This window comes from Pezoporus wallicus, unplaced genomic scaffold, assembly GCF_028554395.1.
Source record: "Pezoporus wallicus isolate ANWC-B61680 ecotype Strahan unplaced genomic scaffold, APGP_CSIRO_Pwel_v1 contig_229, whole genome shotgun sequence".
Lineage (NCBI taxonomy): Eukaryota > Metazoa > Chordata > Aves > Psittaciformes > Psittacidae > Pezoporus > Pezoporus wallicus.
Genome location: NW_026638360.1, coordinates 3616732 through 3639228, shown reverse-complemented (window position 1 = coordinate 3639228; position 22497 = coordinate 3616732). Strand labels below are relative to the sequence as shown.

General features: G+C 36.2%; 2 protein-coding genes across 7 annotated transcripts in view; both read right to left on the bottom strand.

Moving 5' to 3' along the window:
* Positions 1-22497, bottom strand: part of LOC130599782 (gamma-aminobutyric acid receptor subunit rho-3-like) — a 220289-nt gene that overhangs the window by 80680 nt on the left and 117112 nt on the right. The window lies entirely within an intron of this gene.
* DCAF6 (DDB1 and CUL4 associated factor 6) overlaps positions 417-22497 on the bottom strand; it is an 89343-nt gene continuing 67262 nt past the window's right edge. For 4 of the 6 annotated variants that reach the window (XM_057410536.1, XM_057410538.1, XM_057410539.1 and 1 more), the window contains 6 exons: positions 19063-19104; positions 12675-12813; positions 6746-6902; positions 5108-5196; positions 2541-2646; positions 417-989 (listed from right to left, as the gene is read on the bottom strand). In XM_057410536.1, the coding sequence (XP_057266519.1) occupies positions 925-989; positions 2541-2646; positions 5108-5196; positions 6746-6902; positions 12675-12813; positions 19063-19104 (598 nt within the window). In that variant the 3' untranslated portion in view covers positions 417-924. The remainder of the gene's footprint in view (positions 990-2540; positions 2647-5107; positions 5197-6745; positions 6903-12674; positions 12814-19062; positions 19105-22497) is intronic. The other 2 variants (XM_057410537.1, XM_057410541.1) reach the window with 1 other exon arrangement.

The window sequence follows — 22497 nt, the reverse complement described above, 5'->3', positions numbered from 1 at the left end:
AAGCAAAGCTGCTCTTTTCCCTGCTCCTCTTTCTTTCCTTCACTTCCTCTTCCCAAATACCATCCAAAAACATACAGAGGAAGGGTAGAGCCCTTACACTGACGGACCTGCCTTCCTTCCCAAATAAATATTCCTAGGAAGCAATGCAAAGGAATTTTCAAATTCGTTTCCTTTGCACTGCTCTAAATCCAGTGAAAATTAATATATATCTGCTGTTGTTGCAAAGAATGCATATTCATGGTTCTATTAGTGAAACACACCTATTTCACCAACACTACAGATTCACACAAAGAATATAGAGTGACACTATCATAAGTCTGATGGAAAGACGATTGGGTGTATGTATGTATGGGTTGTCCCTGGAGATGCAAGAACCAAGAGCCATGGGGTCACAAAGTCACAAGGAATCCCACTGCTCACTGTAAGAAATAACTGTATTTGTCACTTCACAAACATTATAAGAAAAAATGCACATGAAGGCAGTAATGGGGTTAAAGTTACAATGTGATAAATCAATGGTTGTACAAAATAAAAACAGAAAACTACTTAAAACAACCACGTCTTTTAATTAGAAAGCAACAAACATGCAAATGGCAGGTATAGAAATTTATTTGAACCAACTTTATTACTATAATGAAAGTTACTTTAAAACATTGATCCAAGCTCCCACATCTGCAGGTTAAGGAAAATATTGCACTTCGCATCTTCTAGCACCCCTCATACATGCCAAAACATTTTAAAAACATCTTTGCTTATTTTAACTTGCACACTCTCCCAAAGTCATGCACACAGTCATTCAAAAACAAAAGATTAGGTTATCCAAAAGCAATATCTCAGAATTGCACTAAAGCTCTGTAAGGAAAAATATAATTAATGTCTTATACAAATTCCATTAATGTCTAGGTGCTTGCACACAACTGCCGGTTACTCTTCATCTTCGTTTTCATTCTCCTGACCAGATCCTTCTGATCTGTCACCTTCCAAACGGTCTGTAAGACACACAGGTTTAGTAAACAGAACTTCCAAAGTTTTCATTTCTTGGTAAATATTTATAACATGCTATCTCCCTGGGCTGTTACACAATGGACAGTAACTGCAGGTTGTATGGGAGAAGACAGACCATATGCACTGACAGCAGAGACTGGGTACTAATGTTACCACAAGAAAGGAGAACAGGAGAAAAGCCACAAAGGATTTCCAGGCATAAAAGTGAAATCTGTGTACAAAAGGAAAAACCCTGTAGCTGCTGAATGGCTGTCAGCACAAGGAAAAGTGAATGCAAGCATAATATTAAAGAGATAATGAATACAAGGGATTGAAATGCTGCTCTGGGGAACTCAAACTAGAATAGCTGCAAGTTAGAAATCTGTATACTCCAGAAAATTGGGGAATCACTGTCACTGTATACATCAGAAAAAGTTCCTGTTAATGTGAATGTTTACAGAAGGGCAAATATAGAAATGTGTGAGGGAACATGATTGGCTCAAGATCACTCAAGTTAAGAAATACTTCACCCAGCCGTATTTTATCTCAAGCATTGGGCAGTTCTTTGAGTATTTTACTCCACAGAATTCATAACAAATGAAGAAAACCCCCAAACTTATATATTCAGTTGCAGTGGTGATGCATAGCACTGGGCTGGATACAGTGTCATCTTCCTGGCTCTCTTATTCTCACAGATCAGCAAGAGGTGAAAGCAGAGCAGCAGCTGCTACCAGGAAGAGCTTCCTTCCTGCCTCATCACTATAAGCCCACTGCCCTCCTAAGCCAGTGCCAGAGTCCCCATATTTAGTATCTACAGTCACTTTCACCTTTATCTACAGTTCTGTTAGGTTTCCACCCCACACGTCGTACCAGCCTCCCAAAACATAATCTCCTTGCTTCCTACCCAGTATGATGTCTCTCCGTTCTCCTACATCTTCATTTTCACTGCAATTAACCTTTCCAGCATTAACATCCAGGAACATCAGTTCCCAACAATGACTTTCCATGCAATCCCTCATGTCACCAGTTTCAGCCCTGGGGAACTGCCCCTTCGCTGAAGGGATAGCCTAGTACATGCTGCCCCAGAACAGCTGCCAGCAGCCTCATTAAATCTCCCACAGTCTTGTATCTTGACCCTCTCCTTCAACCCTAGACAATTCCAAGTCCACAATGACAGTTTATCTTGCAGCTCATTCCAGTCATCCCCAATAGCCTTCCAATCACACAGCACTCACTATAAGGATCATTCTTTAGTAAAGGGATTATTTTTCAACTCAACATCTAATTAGTACTACGTTACAAATAAGCTATTTCAGGGTGGATAGTATGGTAACATCTAAATATTTTGTTCTTTTCTTCCTCTTTAAGGTAAAAAAGAACAGCTGCAAAAACGTTGCACTAAAGAAGCAATTCCTAAGCACTTCCATTAAGAGACCCTTGAATCTTCTCACCAACCCCAAGTATAGCCCCAGACAGCTGAAGATCTTGATGGTTTGCCAATCCACCTGCTATTTCCTAGACCAATGTGGTGGACAAGCTCTTCAGAAGCCTCTCACCTGCTCTTATGTGATTCAATGAAGCCAACATTCGTAACATAAAAGAAGCTGGAACAGTAATAGTGTTTCTGGTCTCTTCCAGCATTAATTCATTACGTGTTATAACCTGGAAGCAGAGAAGGGATACAAATAGCATCAAAAATAAACACAAAATTGTACTGCAACAGTATGGGTTTGTAGATACAAAGTTCCTATGCAAAAGGCATTTACAGAGTCCAAAATTACAATAAAGGAGCAATATTTTAATAACTATTACTAAAATGCAGTTACACCAATTGTATGTGGTAAGAAAAGTCAGACAGTGGACTGCCTACAGATATCTGTCTATCTAAAGAATGTTCTAGTAAGATCCTCATTCAGTTGTCCATATGCATGGTAGATGAGCAACTGAGAAAAACTTTTGGAAATGAGATCTTGCAAGAAATGAAGAGGACTGATGAGAAGAAAAGCTGTTACAGATGACAACTACTGTAGAGAAAAAAAGTTCTAGCACCATCTCTGCCCAAGAATGTGGGAAGGAAAAGAGATGAGGTTACCCTAAAATCCTGCCTTCATGCTGCTTGAAACTTCTGGAGAAAATCCACAGAACACAAGCAAGGAAGGTTTTCAGGAAGATTTTTCAGCTCTGTAATTCTTTCTAAACAGTTCTACTACCTGCCTCTAAATGACCTGAAAAAGCCAGCTCCTTCTGCCTTAGTTTCAAGGAAAAAAATCCACTAACCAATACTTCAAGCCTTTTTGCCTCAATTCCTTCCTTGTGGTACTTCCTTGCCATCCTTCTTGCTTTCCCATTAAGTTTGATTCCCACACTTCAGCTTGCCTCTCACCTTTAAGGCTATGCACTTTTCCTGTCTCTAAGTATAACATTTTTTAGGTGGAGACAAGTTCTGATTATTATTCAGTCCTTCCTCCCAGATCAGTTACTGTAAGGCAGAAAAATAATGCATTTCTTTACCTCCCTGAGACTCCTTCTCAGGCCTCTTCCTTTTGTGAGGAACATGCTCTTGCAAATGTCTGCAGTGGCCTTCTCCTGGCCAAATCAAAGCACCTGTTTCCTGTCATTCTCCTCTGCTTACCAGGCAATTTGCACAGCTGATCACTCCCTAAACGGAGCAAACTGAGAAGACAGCAGGCTGCGAATTTTTCCTCTTTCACCTCCTAGTTCTCCAGTGCACTGACAGCCTGCTTCTGATGCTTTTTCTCTATTAAGAGATTTGTTCCCATCCCCACTGTCTTTTCCTATTCACTGAAGTCATGGCCTCTTCTCAATTTTAATTACAGTTGTGTAAATACAGAACTTCCCCAAAAGCACAATGCTTTCTCCCTAGACCTTTTCTTCTATGAAAAATTCAGTTCAAGAATTGGACACTTACTCTAGCCAAATGTAACACAGTGAAAACTATTTTATTTCTATGAAACTCTCTTGTCTTTTACACAGCTATTTCAATACAAGGATTAAATTAAAAAACAAAAACCATGTAAAATTACAAACCATACTGTGGCCAAATCATTTCAAAGTTCTACATCTTTTAATTAAAATATAATTGCATCTCTAAATAATTTGTTATTAAAAATTACGTTTCACAAAGATCAGTGAAACAATTGCTTTAAGCACATTAGGTTTAGCAATATTTCTAACTAACTCCCAAAGGCTCCAAAACATGTCATAGATTATACAATATACAAAGAAGTATCACTTCACTCAGTTTTACTACTATTAAAATAATGGGGAAGGTTCAAAACTCACAAGCTGGGGGGAGGTCAGGGGAATATGGGTTGTTTGTGGCTAAGGGTTCTGGGTTTCTGTTTGTTTTAAATATATATAGCACTAATACAGAGAAATAATGATTTAAAAAACCCAGTCTACTATATACCCTGCTGTCCAAGAGATTGCACAAATAAAACACCCCAACCAAACAACCCCACAGCCAAATTTGCCCCAATATATAACTTACAGAAAAGCATCAAACATTTTAATAGACTGTTATGTAAATCACTAAAATGTGATTATTCTGATTATTCAGCAGTCAACTCTAAATTCACCATAGGCCAGTTGCTTTATACACTGTTATTGCTTAAAGAGTATGAAAATAATGTGTTACATATGGACTGTTATAACTGATTTGGCTTGCAATGTTTGCTTTATTCCATGAAGTTCTCAAGTTGCAACCTCAACTGTATGTCACAGAATATTTACTGGGATTGATTTTTGCATTCCCTGTTCTTCTGTATACCACTGTATTTCCTTCAGATAATTTGTTCATTTAAAGACAGGCACTACCTTAATTTCTCAATTCCTGTCAGTTTTCCTTCTATCTGACTGTTCATACTTTTTCCAACTTCTTTCACGTATATAATACCAGATCATATAATATAATTTCTAGGAGAGTTAACAAAATCTTGCCAATGATAGGAAAGTTAGCTATTATAAAGGGCAGCTTTTTATTTGTGGCTTATTTTTTGAACATTAAAAAACTTTGTTAATTCAATGTGAGTAATTTGCACCAAATGCTTTTATAGAACTGGAAGATTCAACATTACTGTGAAAAAGGAGAAAAGCTTCTTACCTCATCTGCAAGTTTTCTGTTAAAAATCTTGGATTCTTCCAGTGGTGACCAAATTTTTATATCATAATCAATACCTGAAGAGGCCAGAACTAGAAGTAATAGTAATTCTATATTAAATGTGTGATGCCTTTACCAGTATTTTCTGCACTTAATTGGAGTTGAAGAAAAATACTTTACTTCAAGCATTTACTTGCAAATGTCATTTCCAGTGTTGAACATACATAGCAGCTACATAATTACTAATTCTCCATATAAGATCTGAACCATAGATTATACGCTGTACATTTTTTAATATATATACAAGAAGAAAACACAAACAGCAAGAACCTTCTGTTTTAAATAAAAAGTGCACCAGAACACAAATAAGACAGGAGCAGAAAGTAAGAACAAACCTTCCTACCACTACTAATATAATTCTGCTGACAGCCTGATAAATATATGCATTAATAAGAAAGCCTTAGGATTTGTAGACCCAGAAGCAAAGACAGAAGCAAGATAATTTCAAATGTGTTTTGATATTTGAAAATTTCAGTGTATTTTATGTAAATTTATTTTATATTCAAATATAAAAAAGCAACGGATACTCTTGTTAAACTATGGAAAAAAAGAAGTTGCAGAACATTCTCTAGATCATTCCACAGAACAGCTACAAAAGTAAAAATTCCATAAGGAGTTCTCAGGAACTGGAAAACTCTACAAGATTAACTGCCCTACAAGAAGGATGACCTCTCCATTACATTTTCAGTGTGTGACAGGAAGGCAGTTGCACTCCATCAAAAAATCGGTAAAGCTATGGGGCATTTGAGATGTACTTCCAAAAGAAGTCTTGAACCGAGGACAATTGTCCATCCTAGCCACACATGCTGAACATGTGCAGGAACACAATTTCAATTAAGCATTTAAAAGTTCACAGCTTATGCAATGCAGGGCAGTATACCATGTTTCCACAAATTGCCTGAAAAACTCCATCCTCTTCTGGTATTATAACAACTTCATTTGCTTATTTATTTATGGCTGTTACTTTACAGCTATGTAAGCTATGGAAAAAGGAAATTACATGAATACTTTTGACTGTGTCAGAAGTTGGAGAATGGTTCAGATTTTCCACCTACAAGTCAGATGATATACATTTCCTTCTACTACTTTGGTCCTTCCCACCCCCCCCCCCCCCCCCCCCCCCCCCCCCCCCCGTAAGTACAAATTAATACATTTCTATGAATATCATTTATTCTTCTAATCTCATTAAGCCAATGAGACTGAGACACCTACTTAATTCTTTGAATAGAGCCAAGTAGAGACGAGATTCCCAAAGTGTTGCTGGCATTTCAGTGACCCTATACTTCCCTCGTTAGTGTAATGGAAAACATTTAATGGACTGAGGGGAGAAATGGGAGATTCCTCTTATTACATCTTAACTTCTTTTAAATGCTGTATCAGCAACATTTTCATTCCAAGACATTACTGAGCAAGGGCCAAAGGTCATTAGTAAAAGGCAAAATTAAAAGCAGTATTATCTAATTTATGTGGGAAAAAAGAACAACACTTCATTAATCATTACAATCCTCTATTGACCAAAGAATTTAAACTGAGATTTTAAAATGCTTTACTACTGATAAGCTGAACATGAAATTATCTTACTTGGGTCAAATGGATGAGGCTGAAGACAGTTCACCACATGATTATCAGCTTCCAGCAGCATGAGATGTTCAGCAGTATGTCGATCCCATATGAAAATATGGCCACAATCTGAACCACTCATGACAAAGTTAGATCCCCAAAAATTGGCTTCTTTTATCTGCAGTAAAAATGAAAATTATAAGGCTATCTAGTGGAAAGCACATCAAAGAGTATACTCCCATTTCTGCAATAACACTGGCTCTGAAGAGCAAAAAAAAAAAATCTAAGAAAATGTAAAGGATACATTTAATAAAGAATGATCAAAAAAGACAATCCAGAAGGTTATCGATCTCCACAGCAAAGAGCTGCTAAAAATAAAAAGGAAATGTTGGGGCAGACTGAAATTTGGAAATAAATGACAGCACATTTGTCACTTTCCAAAGTGAAAGAAATGACACTGGAGACAGAGGTGTGTGAAACAGCTTTTGGGAAGAGTTGGGTAAGTTAACATGTGTGACGGGCTAATCCCTGGTGGCCATTTTCCATTTAGAGTGAAATAGGAGATAAAAGAGAGGTTTATGAGCTTGGGCGGGGGGGAAGCACTGGGAATTAAAGTTATGAGCCACTGAACAAGGAGGGCATCCAGGTAGAAAAGACCCTTCAGCTTCAATTATTACAGTAATCATAGATAAAAGTAGAAGCATCTCTCCCTGTAAACAGAATAATACCATTTTCTTGACACAGCAATGATGCATTCTATTCTATATGGTTGTTCTTATCATTACTTCATTGAGGTATCCAAGCACCTTTGCAAAACGTTTGAAATGATATGGCTAACTTCTGTCACGTATCAGTAATGTTCCCATACTATCAGCAAAGAGTACTTGTAATACATGGCCAACATGGACTTTTTTAATACACATGTTGCTGTGCATAAATATAGAGAGTGAGGTAAAGCCTATCTTGCAAAGGCAGGGAGTTGTTGGAGGGCCTACTGTTAACAATGAAAGTCATCTTAGGCCAGTTTATGGAATTTTACTTTGCACTGATCTGACTAGCATCACACAAATTGTATTAGTTTTTAAACCACCCATCAGAAATTATAATTGGATTATCTTTGGGTTTGGCCTACAGCTAACTCCTCTAACTATTATGTTATTTATCAAAGGGTAATTTGACCCTGGATTATAATCAATTATAATTAAAACATTCAAGGAAGACTTCTCTTATTGAAGAACTGTCTATATGAACATCTGTACATCATACATTTGAAGGAAGAAATTGTGCACCTCTTAAAATGACATGGTAATGATTTTTATTAAAAAGATGCACAAATTACTCAAGATTTTTTCATAAACTGGAACAGATGGGAGGAATATCGCAAACATGGCATTGCAAGTTTGCATATCTATTTGTGAGTGAACACAACTGGGCCATTGACTGAAAGGTATTGAAGAAAGATCCATGGTCCTTGAGAAGGCTTCCAGAAAACCAGCCACCTCAGACCACAACTGTGCAGTTTGTCAGTGAAGTAACACAGACAACCTGCAGTTGGGCTTTTCCCTTCTGGCAGCTTCTCCAGGAAGCTGACAGCACTAAGGGAGGCTGATGGAAGGCCTCCTTTGGTGCCGTCAGACAGTCTCGGGACAGACAGCAAAGGCTTCCTGTCACATTCTGCTTTTCTTTCCCTGCCACCGACGCAAGCCTTCTCTTCATCCAATGAAGAAAGGAACAACATCATCTGTGTAAAAGGAAAAGAGGGGGGTTTAAGGAACAGTGTTCTCATGCTTTAGGCTAGTACACTATATAAAGATCTATTACATCATCTATTTGCCTTATGTAAAATGCTATAATTCAGTAGGTATTTAAACCTACTCTTTTAAGTGTTACAAATATTCGTAGTCTCACATCTGTATATGCATTTGCTACTATGCTGTGAACACTTCTCTACTGAAGTGACCACCCCTTCCCTCAAACTGGCTAGACTGTCTTGTCCCCAATTCTGAGAACAGAAGAAAATAGCAGACACAGTCAATGACAAGATAGCTAACTTGACATGTACTCTACTTGAAAAAGTCTCTGGGAGAAAAGCATATCAATAAATCTGAAACTTTTTTTTTCTTTGTTTCCATCCTTCTCCCCAAAACATGGTATTGTCAAAGAATTATGAGATTAATGTATTATCTGATAATCATTTACATATGTTACTTATATTTTTTTACGGAGTCATATTATTTATATTAGAACATACTATTTTAATTTCTTAGATGTTATTTATTTATAAATAATTTATTTGTGTAGTAAATGCTGCATTATTTATTAATTGTGTGTTTACTAATTCAGTGTGAAAACCCAGACTCCTTAAGTATTTCACAGATCTGTGTGAGTTTTGGAACTGAAGGTAGCTGAAGCAGTGTGTCCTATGAAACAGAGTAGCATTACAGTGCAAATGATCATATAAGACAGAGAAATGGCAGGCCAGAAAAAGTGGCAGCAGTATTACCCATCTATCTCCTTGAAATATAATGTTGATATTATTCCACACCTGTTACATCCGAGATACTCTTTTGATTACAGCCTGGAATAATGTGGCTTATTTAATTTCTGAGCCCCAAAAAGCCACCATTGAATATTTATTTCAAAAATAACTATTAAGTTTGTTAAATGTAATCTTTCCATGCCAAGATATCTCTTGCCCTCCCTTCTTAGAAAGATGTAACTCAAACAATTAGTCTTAGCAAAGATGAATGGGTGACTTCCTTCACTAATGACTACAATCTTCTTCAGAAATAATTTCTGATTTTACTCAGAGTAGGACATAAAAATAACCATTGTTGTTTTAAAAGAGGAACAGACTAAATGGCAGTATCTTTCTCCATTGCTGTCCTGTATCATCTACAGGGTGAGAGGCTAGATGAAGTGGCAGAGGGAGAAGGCACGTTGCTTCAAGAACCGTCAAAACTCAGTCCAAAATGCGAGCTGAAAGCCCCACAAAAATCTGAAATTTGTGCTGGAGAAAAGAGTCTGGAAGTTAAAAATGTAATCCTACACACAAGATTATACTTCACACAGTTACCAGTACCTCTTACAATCTCTTTAAATTGGCATAAACTGGGTAAAAGAGATACCTATGTGAACAGAAGTTTCCTATGCAGCAGCTTTCACAGTTCACACAGATGATGGACAATGTTTGAAGTTTAGTATTAAGTAATTTCCTAATCTTTGGTATTTAAGAATATCTCCAGCATAAGGGAGAGAATTGAGTTTGAGACCATTTACACAGAACTCTACTATGGATTTATTTCCAAAGTAACACATCATAATACAGCTCTAACGAGGACAGCACCTGCATCCTTACCTTTCTGTCTGCACAGTTTTCTCAGTTAAATGCACTGAAGAATAGGACAGACATTGTCTTGCTCTGTGCTTTGCCCCAGCTATCTTGATTTTAAAATCATCATAGAATCATAGAATAGTGAGGGTTGGAAAGGACCTTAAGATCATCTAGTTCCAACCCCCCTGCCATGGGCAGGGACACCTCACACTAAACCATCATGATAAAGAATCGTATTATTAAGCATATTATTAACCTTTACTGCTGTTAAAATGTGTATTTCCAGCATGAGTATGCCCAGTTTTAAATTTTAGGCTTGCTAGATTTTTGTCTATAGAAAATATGCACCAATGATTGCAGTCAGTGCAATAAAGTCATCCTGAACTCTAAAAATGAGCCAGAGAAACTGCATTCCTGATTCTGTAGTGAAAGATGTGTTTCCAATATACTCATCTTTCGGCAGTTTTGTCTTACAGCTCCTCTTAGTATTTTTCATTATCCTATTAGAAGTACATCTAAAATATCTCTAATGATAAATAATTTTATATTTTAGTTCTCAATTACAACTTTTTCCTGCTTCCTTTGTATTCTCTTATGTAACTATTGATTTTACATTTCTAATATTCATAAAACCTAATTTTAGCACCATGGAAATGAACAGATTTGAAACTACATTTTAAAATTTTGTTTTCAAGCTCATATACACACTCACTTCTACTATATGCATAGATCATTTACCCCATTTATATATTACACAAAGACGCTCTATTGAAGAAAAGTTTCTTTACAGTCAACATTTTAAAAGGGGGATTTGAGGTGAGCGGAATAGAGGAAGAATGGTGTATATATGAAAGGAAGTAAGGCTAAGACTGGAGGGAATAATAGTGAGGAAGAGACAAACAACTGAACACACATGGCAAAAGACGAATTCTGATGAAAAAGGAAGTTTGGGCTCACAAAAACATTTTTTACCTCCAAGAGAAACAGGAAATCTCACTCCCCATCATTCCCCACTAATAACACACTCCCTGCTGCCACACTCCCAGGTCTGGTTTATGAAAACCCAGTAACACCCAGGACTCTAATAACATCATTTGAGCGGTTAAATGTCAGGGATCTGTGTGATGAACAGGAAAACATTCCAACCCTGCCAATGGTGCAAGGAAACATCAATGCATGCTACTTAGCTTTTCCTTTCTGACAATTTAAGAATGACACTTTAAATATGCTTATTTAAAAAACTGTAAGAGTGCAAAACTAAGTTCTCAAAAGTAAGGAAGTAGCAGAATTAATCTATTTGTCTGCAGTACCTTAATTCACTCTCCATATCTGTATGCATTAAAATAGTTCATGTAATTGACAATTTATCTCTGGGCTGCTTAGGTATGTAGGAGACAACACCTCTCTAAGCTGTCTCCTTCACAAATTTAAAAGAGAAATACCGTCAGGCCTTGCCTTGCAGGAGAGGGCATCAATCAAAAGGAAGTTTGTCACCACAGAAACCAACAGGCAAAATTTCACTGTCTTTCATTGTGTGCGTTCCTTGTCATAGGCATTCATGTGAAACAAAGGCAAAAACACCAACCCACATCCCAAAGAAACCAAACAAGAACATCGGTGACATAATCTGTGTAACAACACATGTGCAGATGCAGGCTGAACTAAGACCACTTGGGCAAGCTTAGTCTTAGTATCTCTTAACTACAAGGTGTTTCATGCTATGACTTCTAAACTAATGCGGTTTTGAACACTTAAAATTTTCTCAAACACAGTGCAAACCTGTCATTAATAAAAGTTTATTCTAAGCCTGTTGCTTATGTAGACTGAAACAGGCATTTACTGAAGCATTCTCCTCAGTGTCATCAAAGCCATTCAAGCAAACTCTAGAAAACAGCTTTTGCAGGTAGAGGGACTACTCCTTGAACATCTGCAAAATAATATACCTGCTGCTTCTACAAAATACCACCTAGTACTAGAATTACATCTTCAAAATACTGTAAAAAGTGAAAAAAGAAATGGCAAGGAAAACAGCATTTGCTTCTCATGCACCATAGCTTTACAAACATAGTAACTGTATTTTCCTTAAAATGCATCATTTTGTATGAAAAAGAGTATCTAGTAGTTAGATTATGATTTAGCGACTAGCACTATTTCCTTTTTTTATAATTCAGAGATGTCAAGGCTCTTAAAAACTGTGATTTAATCCTCACTTTGCCTTCCAAGCTGTTCAAAATCATTATTTAATCTTTAATGTTAAAGAGCTTGTAAGGCAAAGTGAGGATTAAATCGTAATTCTGAAGGTAGGCACATTTTATACAACTGAAAATGACAGACAAAATGAAAAAGAAGAAAAATACCAAAGTTTTCAAAGGAAGTTAAGGGGAGTGAGTCTTAAACCCAAGGAAACTTAAATGCCTAGCCTAGCATGGTGACACATGAGTCACAGTAATTTTAATTTTCATTTAGAGCAAGCTGTGTGGCTTCCAACTAAATATAAAAGAAAAAAGTGCTTTTATAGTGCTACATTATAGCATCCTTTTTGGCAAGCATGTGGCAGCTACACTGATTCAGACCATAAAATTTCCAGAGTTCCCAAAACAGACAATGAGTTTGTACCATTGTTCGGGAGTTCCGATGACCTTTATAAACCATCTTTATTAAAGGACGTCTAATATTCAATGTTTCCAGTTCTTCCATTTCTTTTCTCTCTTTTCTTCTCCTGAAGAGCTCCTGAATGCGAGCAACAGCAGATCGTCTAAAAATTGCACAGAGAGAACACTACTGAGAATCCAGCTCTAAACATTGAAATGGGCTATCAAGAAAGACTTTAACATAATAATTAGGCACTCAAACACAGTATATCCATAAGTTTGGAACAGACATCAACATTATCCCAAATGTAAAATTACAGACTAACTTTTTCCATCCTGGCTTAGAACAAGAATAGCATGCAAGACAGGGGTGTGTCAAGTGATGCCAGATTTTATTCCCCCTCTGAAAAACAAACTTCAGCTATTGGCAAAATTCACATGCTATTTTATTCTTCAGTGCAGGAGATATCCTCCAACCATAATGAGGTAAGAAAATTTTGACATGAAAAATCTATGCCAAAAGTTTTATAAATTTAAAGTTATTAAGGATCTAGTGTACCTTCCAGGGTGATTTGGTTTTTCCCAAAAATTTTGTTAAATGTATTTCTGTTCACTATTTCTATATGACAAGAGTCAAGATTTAGACAGCTTTAAAAAAGTTCTACTAAGGCAAGAGATGATTTGAGATCAAGTATGGTAGCAACTATCCTATACATTAGCAGTGAGGGATACAGCTGAAGATTTCCCAGCATAATAGACAATTTAGCTATTTTTGATTTGCTTAGTTTTGTGAATGTTTAATTCCAGGAATCTACTTTTTTAATTATCTATGAAAAGACCTTGGTGCCAAATTTTTCCTGTTTAGCTCTTAAGTTTGCTATCACCCCTAATTCCATCTGCAACCAAACTATCACATCCCAGCACCTGCACCTCTTTTATTTTTTTATTCCATGTCAGGGTTGCATAGAGATACTGAACACAGTCCAAGGGGAGTGCCACTCTCAAGAAGCAGGTACAGATTTTAGCAGGATGCAAGGATACAAACTTTTACAGGAATTTATATGATCCTGAAAAGTAAAATGAGCCAGAACTGAATAGATGTGCAACCTCAGTACACTGCTACCAGAAAGCTAGTAAACTGAATTTGTTCACAAGTAATATGTTTTAGCCACTGATCCTGGGGACTCTTGCAATAAGTCCTCTTTTCCAGAAAAAAAAAACACCAGATCCATTTCATAACTAATTATCCCAGCCAGTGGTCTGCTTATATTTTTGTTTCATTTTTGTCATACGAGAAAGTTGGACGAAAAAATATTAAGGTAAAGTGTTATCCTACAGCTAGGCAGAGAAGGAAAATTAATGCAAATAAGGAGTCATTAATATATATTTTAAAAACCCCAGAAAGGCAAAAAACAAACAAACCACAAACTGTCACACTGAGACAGATCAACTAATACAGGTAAGCTTTTAAAAGATATTTTAATACTTTTTTTTATAGAAATTAGAAAAGATTTGTAAGCAGTAGCTAATAGATCCACTTAACTGTGGACTACTTATTATAATACAAAATAAAAAATAGACTATTACTACTTCCTTTGAGAGAGTTTTCTGTCCCCTTAGAATCTTCTAGTTCCTCTTTTTTATGCTACACTAAATATGCTGTACTTGTTAGTTAGCCCTTATAATATAAGGAGTCTCAACTTTAATTTTCAACAGATTTAAGAAGATTCTTTGCAAAGTCTTCATACAATTGAGGGGGAAAAACCCAAGCCCATATTCTTGATCTACTGTGCTTTAAAGATCACGTAATTATTCTCCTCTTCAGTTTACTTCTATGTGAAGGAAACATAACACACAAACTTTAAAACAATTATTTGTACATTTTGCACTTGCTTTTAGAAAGCAAGTTTTTGCACTTGCTCTTAGAAAAGATGGTTTGTGTGAGAAAGTAAAAGCAAGATGCTTGCGATACAAACTATTCTCCTACCAAACCCGTCAGTGATCACACAGCTTTGTGAACAACACATACAGCTCTTCAGCACAGTAAGATCTTTTGACCCTTTTGGTTTCAGAGCATGCCTGCTAGCCTTACACTTATCTAAGATTGCTATCTGTATTTTCAGTGTATTTATGCACATTAATTACACAACAAAATATGTGCAGTGAAGAAGTTGAGAAGTTAAACATCATTAGGATTGACAAAGCAGTAGTCTTGTCTAGCTCTTTCAGAAGAGTTACTTGCTAGATGGCAGTAATAAATCTTGGGATTAGAAGATGGCATTAAAGTAACTAATTGGTAGCCCAGTGTAGTTTCTGGCATAATTTTTCATCTAAGTATCTCTAGTAAAATTAATCTCTTCCTTTAAATCCCCATAGGCTTGAATATAGATATTAAAAAACCCCTCAGCAGTGAGAATCATGCATTTTTAAATAAAAGTAGAAGCACAAAGCAACTTCTGGTAAAAACTATCTACTGAGTAAACTCAGCTGTGAATTTAAAATCCTGATTTTGGGTCTTATTTTAAAAGGCATGAAGAGATTTATATTTAGTTACCTTGTAAAGATAATGATTACCTTCAACAGGAGAATGGAGCCAAACACACATATAACTGATATATTATCATATAAATGTGAAACTATTCTGAGGCACTCTAGTAACACACTGCTAAAGGCAGGAACCTGGCAGAGGCAAGTCTTGTCCAGAAAATACAAATATAAGCCAAATCTAATGACATTTCAGAACAAAGAACATTACAGGAAAAAGGATCCTTTCTGAGAATTACAACTTTTGTGTAACTACAGATTTTCTATGCTTTTAAGTCACTCAAAAAAAAAAAAGGCAACCCCAAAAAAACCCACAACAGTTAAGAAATCCAACATATTTGGTTTTGTGGCTTTTTAATTTTCATTTGTATTTATGATAAGCAATTGCTGGTTTTACCAACACAAGCTTAGATAGTAGACTAATCAACTGAAGCATCAAGTAGATACAGAAGCACACCAGGCAGTCTGTACTGTTCCAAAGTTCAGCCTAAGTTAAGCCTGACTGTGAGCTGCTGCTTCCCTTCCAAACTGCATACTCTTCCAAGCACGGAATGCCAAATAATGAAATTTATGCACTCCTCAGGCAACTCCATCAATTGATAAAGTTGCATTATGTATTCATACATAATGAAATGTTTAAATTAAGGCTTAGATAAATGGAATAGGGATTTACAAGTGATGCCATTATATTATTTCAACAAAACACAGATTCAAAAAACTCCAACAAAACAAACAGCCCCACAAAACCCCTGTGATGCAGGCTGATCTGCATCTATGTATTATAGAGAGTGTCCTGGATTCAGCAGTAGCAATCATTTTTCTCCTTCTTAGTAGCTGGTGCAGTGCTGTGGTTTTGACTTTCAGCCTGGGAACAGAGCTGATAACACCATTTTTTTTAGTTGCTTCTAAGTAATGTTTACACTGACCAAGGACTTTGTGAGTCTCATACTCTGCCAAGGCGAAGGGGATGCCAGGAGCAAGCAGAGACAGGACACCTGACCCAAATTAACCAAAGAGGTATTCCATACCACAGCATATCATGCCCAGGATGTAGAACTGTTACCCGGACGGGCTAGATCACTGCTCGATCAGGCTGGGCATCAGTCGGCAGGGGATGAGCGGTTGTATTGTCTTCCCTTGTTATTTCCCTTATCATTATCATTATTGGTGGCAGCAGCAGTGGTTTGTGTTATACCTTAGTTACTGGACTGTTCTTATCTCAATCCATGGGAGTTACATTCTTTCGATTCTCCTCCCCATCCCTCCGGGAGCAGGGCAGGAAGGAAGGAGGGGAGTGAGATGGAGACTGTGTGGCTGGGCTTAAACCATGACAGAGAGAAATGGAAAAAATGTAAATGTGTAAGGTAAGTCTTAAAAAAATTGTCACATAAGACATTTTCTGTATGTTTAGAAATTCTGAAGTGCAATAAGGATTAAAAAAAAACAACAACAAACTAAAATTAATGCAATTTGCACAATTAAATAACTAGTTTCTTAAAGCACAGTATGTCATATATTGCCCTTTAAAAATTTTTTTCTGAGAGAGAGCATGCTGCAGGCCTCAGTTCCCAAGCCATATTACCCAAAAATTTCTCGCTAACTAGCCCAGCATGTTTTAAAACAACTATGATCATCTACTAGTTAGAAGAAAGACAGTAAAAATTACTGGCATATTTTCCAATAGAGGAAGAACCAAACAACTATCCATCAACTGAATTTGTAAATAATCTACAGGAATTTGGCTACAAATTTTGTTTCACTAAAAGTCCAGATGTAGTGGCTGCCGTAAAATTAATCTGATACCCTAGATAACCTTGCTTCTTCCAAACACCATTATTGCAGACCAATCATCTCCTTCGCTGCTGCAAAGCTCACCTGTACTTGCTTCCTTTTACCATCCCTCTTATCTCAGCTCTGTACTGAGTATTGAGCACAGTATTGATTCCTCCAGAATTAAGGATTTTTGTAACTTCTTCATTTTCCAAATTTACTTACACACAAACATTGTCTCTTTGTTAAGTACCAGAAACCTTGGTTCCTTCTTTCTGCTCTTTCAATTAATTTTTTTCTCCCCCTCTTGTTGACCTCATTTGAAATGTTTTCCCCGTCCAAAACAACTGCACAGAACCTAAGGCTTATAACAACTAATTTAGAACCTAATTCTCTGGTGCCTTATGGTATTTTCTTTGCTGTATGTGTAGAGGAATACACGTGCCTGGTACCACATTCCTGCCCAAGAATTCCAACCATGTGTCTTAACATGCTGGCTTTCATCACCAAAGTCAAATTCAGCTCAGGAAGGTGTCTAATTAATAAGCCATTGTACTGGTATTTACCTCAATCCATGAGTTCCCTCACTATTTTACCTTTCAGATTTTCTCCCCATCCCACCTGAGGCAAGTGACCGAGCCGTGTAGGGCAGAGTCACCTGCTGGGGTTAACCCACAGCCATGATGTTAAAATAGAACTCTTTCCTAAATATCAAAATTGTATTAAATTTCTAATTTTAATTCCAGGCAACCATGTTCCTTTACAAGCCTCTGAACCTTTGGAAAGAATTACTGCTGCTGTCAAATTTCAAGCAAAAGATAGCTCAAAACCAAGGACAAAACCATCATGTTAACAGGATACTGACTCTGCCCTGAAGCCCAAGTTATTTCACCGCTAATCATATAAAATGTTTACTGCAATGCACCAAGTCATTTCCAAGCCTTCTAACACAATCAATATTTCAAGTATTCTCAGCTACAAAACATTTTTAAGTTTTCACCTGATATACTGCAGAATGACAGTGAAAATCAAAAAGAAATATACGGAAAAAAAATTCTATACTGATTGCATTATTTATTTTTATATTAAATTTATAGCAATATGAAACAAATATTCCCATGGATTGTACTGAACAGCTGAAGAACTCCATAGTGAACATTTTTATACAGTGAGAATGCCTATCATGAAACTTAAAAGCACAGAAAGTATACAGATTCCTGAATGTTTAAAATTGCCAAGGTAAATCCATGTATTCGAATTGCAGCTAAGATTGGACTGTAAGACAAAGAAATTTTCTTGAAGGCATTTAAATTATAGGACTTGGCCTAAGTCTTTTATTTAATCAAATCCTGAGCCTTTTCGTTTCCAGCCACACAAAGCCAAGATTTTAATTTTCATTATCAGAATTTTTGTGCCATTTCCCTTATATATAGCCTTTGGCATTAAATCATGTTAGCTAGTTTTCTCCCTCTTATGGTGTGTGGCTAAACACGATTACTCAAATTGTCTTACATGTTCTTACAATTAATTCACTCAAGTATTTCAATATGGAATATGAGAGCAAGTGACATTTTAATTTCATTAAAAGAAATATTATGATTTAGCATGTATCTTGCTAAATATATATCATCAAATATAGCTTTAATAATTATGCTGAGTTCCATAACTTTGCTCAGGAAAAAAAATAGAAACAGTCTTTGGTACATGTATTCTTATATTTTTGTCCAGAACTGGGTGTCTTTTACTACCAGGCAAAGCAAGTCAGCAGTGGCACATGCAAATATAACACATTCTTCAGCAGCTAAATAAAAAAAAAAAAGGTACTTGCTTTTCACAAACTACACACTTTTCGAATTGCATTAATTTCTGTGGCACACAATAAAAAGGTTAATAGGTTGTTAAATATATATGCTGCCATTTCTTTTCAATTTCCATGCAATACATGCAGCTGCATATAACTCAAGCAATATGCTCTGTAATTCATAGCATTTAAAGTATAGCAATTCTTAAAATGCCAGTTAGATATGAAAACCAAGAACCTGATAAATCCATTATATGGAAATAAAGAGAAGGAGGGGAGGAAGAAAACAATTAATTACCTCATTATTCTATCACCTATCGCTGTTCCTCTGATATTATATCTAGTAAAGGGAACAACAACTGAAGTCATTCAAAAATGCTGGGTATCATGTTTTTAAAAGGTTAGCATCTATTACAAAATGTGCTCTATGTATTCCAACTGAGAAGACTCTTCCTCAGTGTTAGTATATGAGACTACCTTGAATTCGGCAAAAACAGTATTCAGATTACATAACAGTATCCAAAGTTGATCTTAAAAATGCATTCTTCATAAATCATAGCAGAAGTGGAACCAGCTGCATAACCATTCCATTTTACATTCAATCTTGTTTGAAATTTTAACCTACTAATTTAACATTTGCCAGGCTTAGCCTCTGCTCATAGACCAGCTTCTGTCAAAGTCCAAACAGTTAATTCAGTCACTGAAGTAGGAAAACAGCCCTGATTTATTTTGACTAATTTGTAAAAATTAAGATTGATGCATTAACAAGAACATACATTTTGCATGGATTTTTTTCTTTTTCCCCAGATTACAAAGTATGGTGCTAAGGCAAGTCATGTATCTCTCTTCCAACTAAATTTGCTGGACTTTGTCAATTTTAAAGAAGATATGATATGCTATGTGCATGCATAAGGATTTAAATATCTGCATATCTTCTCGTATTTGTAAAAAAAGGGATCTTTTCCTATGTATTCCCTAAAATACCTGGAATTTTCTCCATTGAGTATCTAGCTAAATTGCTCTGCTGTACAAAACAGATTTGGTTTGGTTTCTTGGTTTGCTTTATTTGGTGGTGTTGTTTTGTTGTTTTGTTTTGTTGTTTGTTTTTTTTAATTCATTTAGAAATAACCTGCACAGCTCCTTATACATTTTGTTGAAAAGAGCATGTATTGACTAGCCCAATGACAAAAAAATTAAATAACTGTTTAGCTTCTTTCAGTCACTGATCTTCACCATTCCTATAGCGATGCTCAGTGGCCACCGAAATGCTTCAGAAAAGAGTCAGACACCACATTCTCAATTACTTCTTTTGAAGATATGTCCTCCAGCGTTAAAACTATTTCTAGCTGATTCCTAGTCAACATTAGCTGACCTAGCAAATTTATCAACCAAAGCATTGTGCTGTTTTTCCACGTTTTGCTGCTACTACTCCAAGTCCTGCTCAAAACAGTAAAGCAGGTGTAAACTTTGTGTTTCTGTTGCATAGTCTTTCCTAACAGCTCACTTTCAGCTTAGTTGGTGAGAAACCATCTATCCTCATTGTGTTTTGAGATTAATAAGCATACATAAAAATAATTTGTTCCTCATATCTATTCTTAGATTATGCCAGAGAAAAAAAAAAGAAAGAGACCATACTCTTGGTTTGAAAACATTAAAAGTTGGATTTGTACCAAAACAAAATTCAAATAATGGAAGCTCTGTAAATATTAGATTTGCAAAACCGAAAACATTCCATTCAAAAATCTGAAATCTATATCCATCTTACTGCAACTAAACTGAGACCAGTGGAGCTGATGCAGCAGGAAGTTCTCAATTTATTTAACTGCAGGCACTGTCAACAGAGCTATATAAAGGGTGTTTCAGCCACTTCTTTTCCTTAAGAGGAAGTTTAAGATCATGATTTCAGAGTAGAGAATCAGAAGCCTATCCTTCCTTTCTCAATGGAGAAAATTGTACTTTACAGTGGGAAAATGACTCTGAGAGTTTCCTTTATATTCATTTCCCCAGCTGTGGGGTTTCTCCTCAATATAGACAATACCTAGTTATTAGGAATATAAAAAATATGACCTAAAGAAACCTAAAATTGGTTATTGATAAAACTAGTAATTCTATATACTGGAAAAGACTTATTAGTCATACAGCTTTTAGCATTCAGTTTCAGAAGGCTACGGCCTACTTTTTATGTCCCAGACAAAAATTAGAAGTCAACATTGTTTGTACCACTGCATAAAATAGGTTCACAAAAAGTAAGACTGTTGCAGGCTAGTCTTATAACCTTCTCCAGAAAGGAAAAATCCCAAACAAACAAGCTCCAAAGCAACTCCACTCCAGATATTCTAGAAAGGGAAAAATCTGCTTTATTACTTCTATATTAATGCCATTAATTATCTTACGGGATGACGTATTGGAAACGAAACTATTAGATAAACTTGAGAAATGAGATTTAGTAAAGGAACTGTTAGGTTACACAATTTACTAAGTGAGAAAAGAGAAAATGTAAGCCTATAGGAAGCATCCTGGTGGAGTTAAGCACCAGTCTTGCAGGCAATTTGTTTAATATATTGCTAATCGTCTTTGAGAAAAACGTAGGAATGTATTCATGCAGTGCATTAAGGATATAAGGTTGGGTAACTTTATGAATATAGAGGGCACTGTAGGACCTTGAGAAAAAGAGGTGGGTAGAAATGCAGTAGTATAAAATTGATAGTCATACACTGCTGAGCTTCCTTCTGGTGAAAGATAAGAACACATTAATTAGAAATTACAAACTAAGGAAGACTCCAATATGCTAACTGATCTTGTGCCTGAACCACAAGCCACCACTATGAGAGAGCAAGAGAGGAGAATTATGTAACTACAGCTTACTTGTATCTCACAGAATCTTCTCTTAGACAGTCAATAATACCATTAATCCTGGCAAAAGCCAAACAGTGCAGTGTGCATAAAAGTCTGGTCTACCATATTCACAAAATAAGTGGAACATGGAGGAGAACAGACAGGAATCAGCATGACTGAAGGAAAACCACAATTTTTTTACTGCTAAGAGTGAGAAAAACTTGGCAATCAGTCTAGTGAGATATAGGCTGAAAATGGACAGGATGAACATCACTGAAATGATATGTACTGGGCATGAAAAAGTATTTCAATCAAAACTGTATCTTAGCACAAAACAAAATTACTAATTTTAGTCAATTTACATCCATTATAGCAACAATGTTTTGAGGTATCTTTCCACTAGTTAATGAGCCAGAGGGAGTTTAAATAAATGTAATCAGTTTACGAAAGGAATTCACAGTAGTAGTAGACAGGACATCCAGTTCCTTTCACTCTATTTCATACAGGATATAAATACTAAGAGGGCTTATAGCTAGCCTTTAGGACCATCAGTGCCTGTTTTCCCTCTGGAAATCCAAATTCCTTTGATCACACACAAGATGTCTTACTTCAGTATCTCAGAGGGTATTTAGAAACTCCTGAAAATGGAAGGAGGGAATGTAGTGTAAATAATTTGACTGCTCAGAACTTAAAACTAGAAAAATTTGCTGCTTGCACACACACACAAAAGCAGAACAAAATGAACTGGTCAAGCATTAAACCTGAGTAATGAAAGCCTGGAGACAATCCTAAACCAGTATTGACAACACAGCAACTTTTGTCAGAAATCTCAGGGAAGAATAAGAGAACGGGGGGCTGCATAAAGAATTCTAATAATATCATTAATTTGCTTGAATGA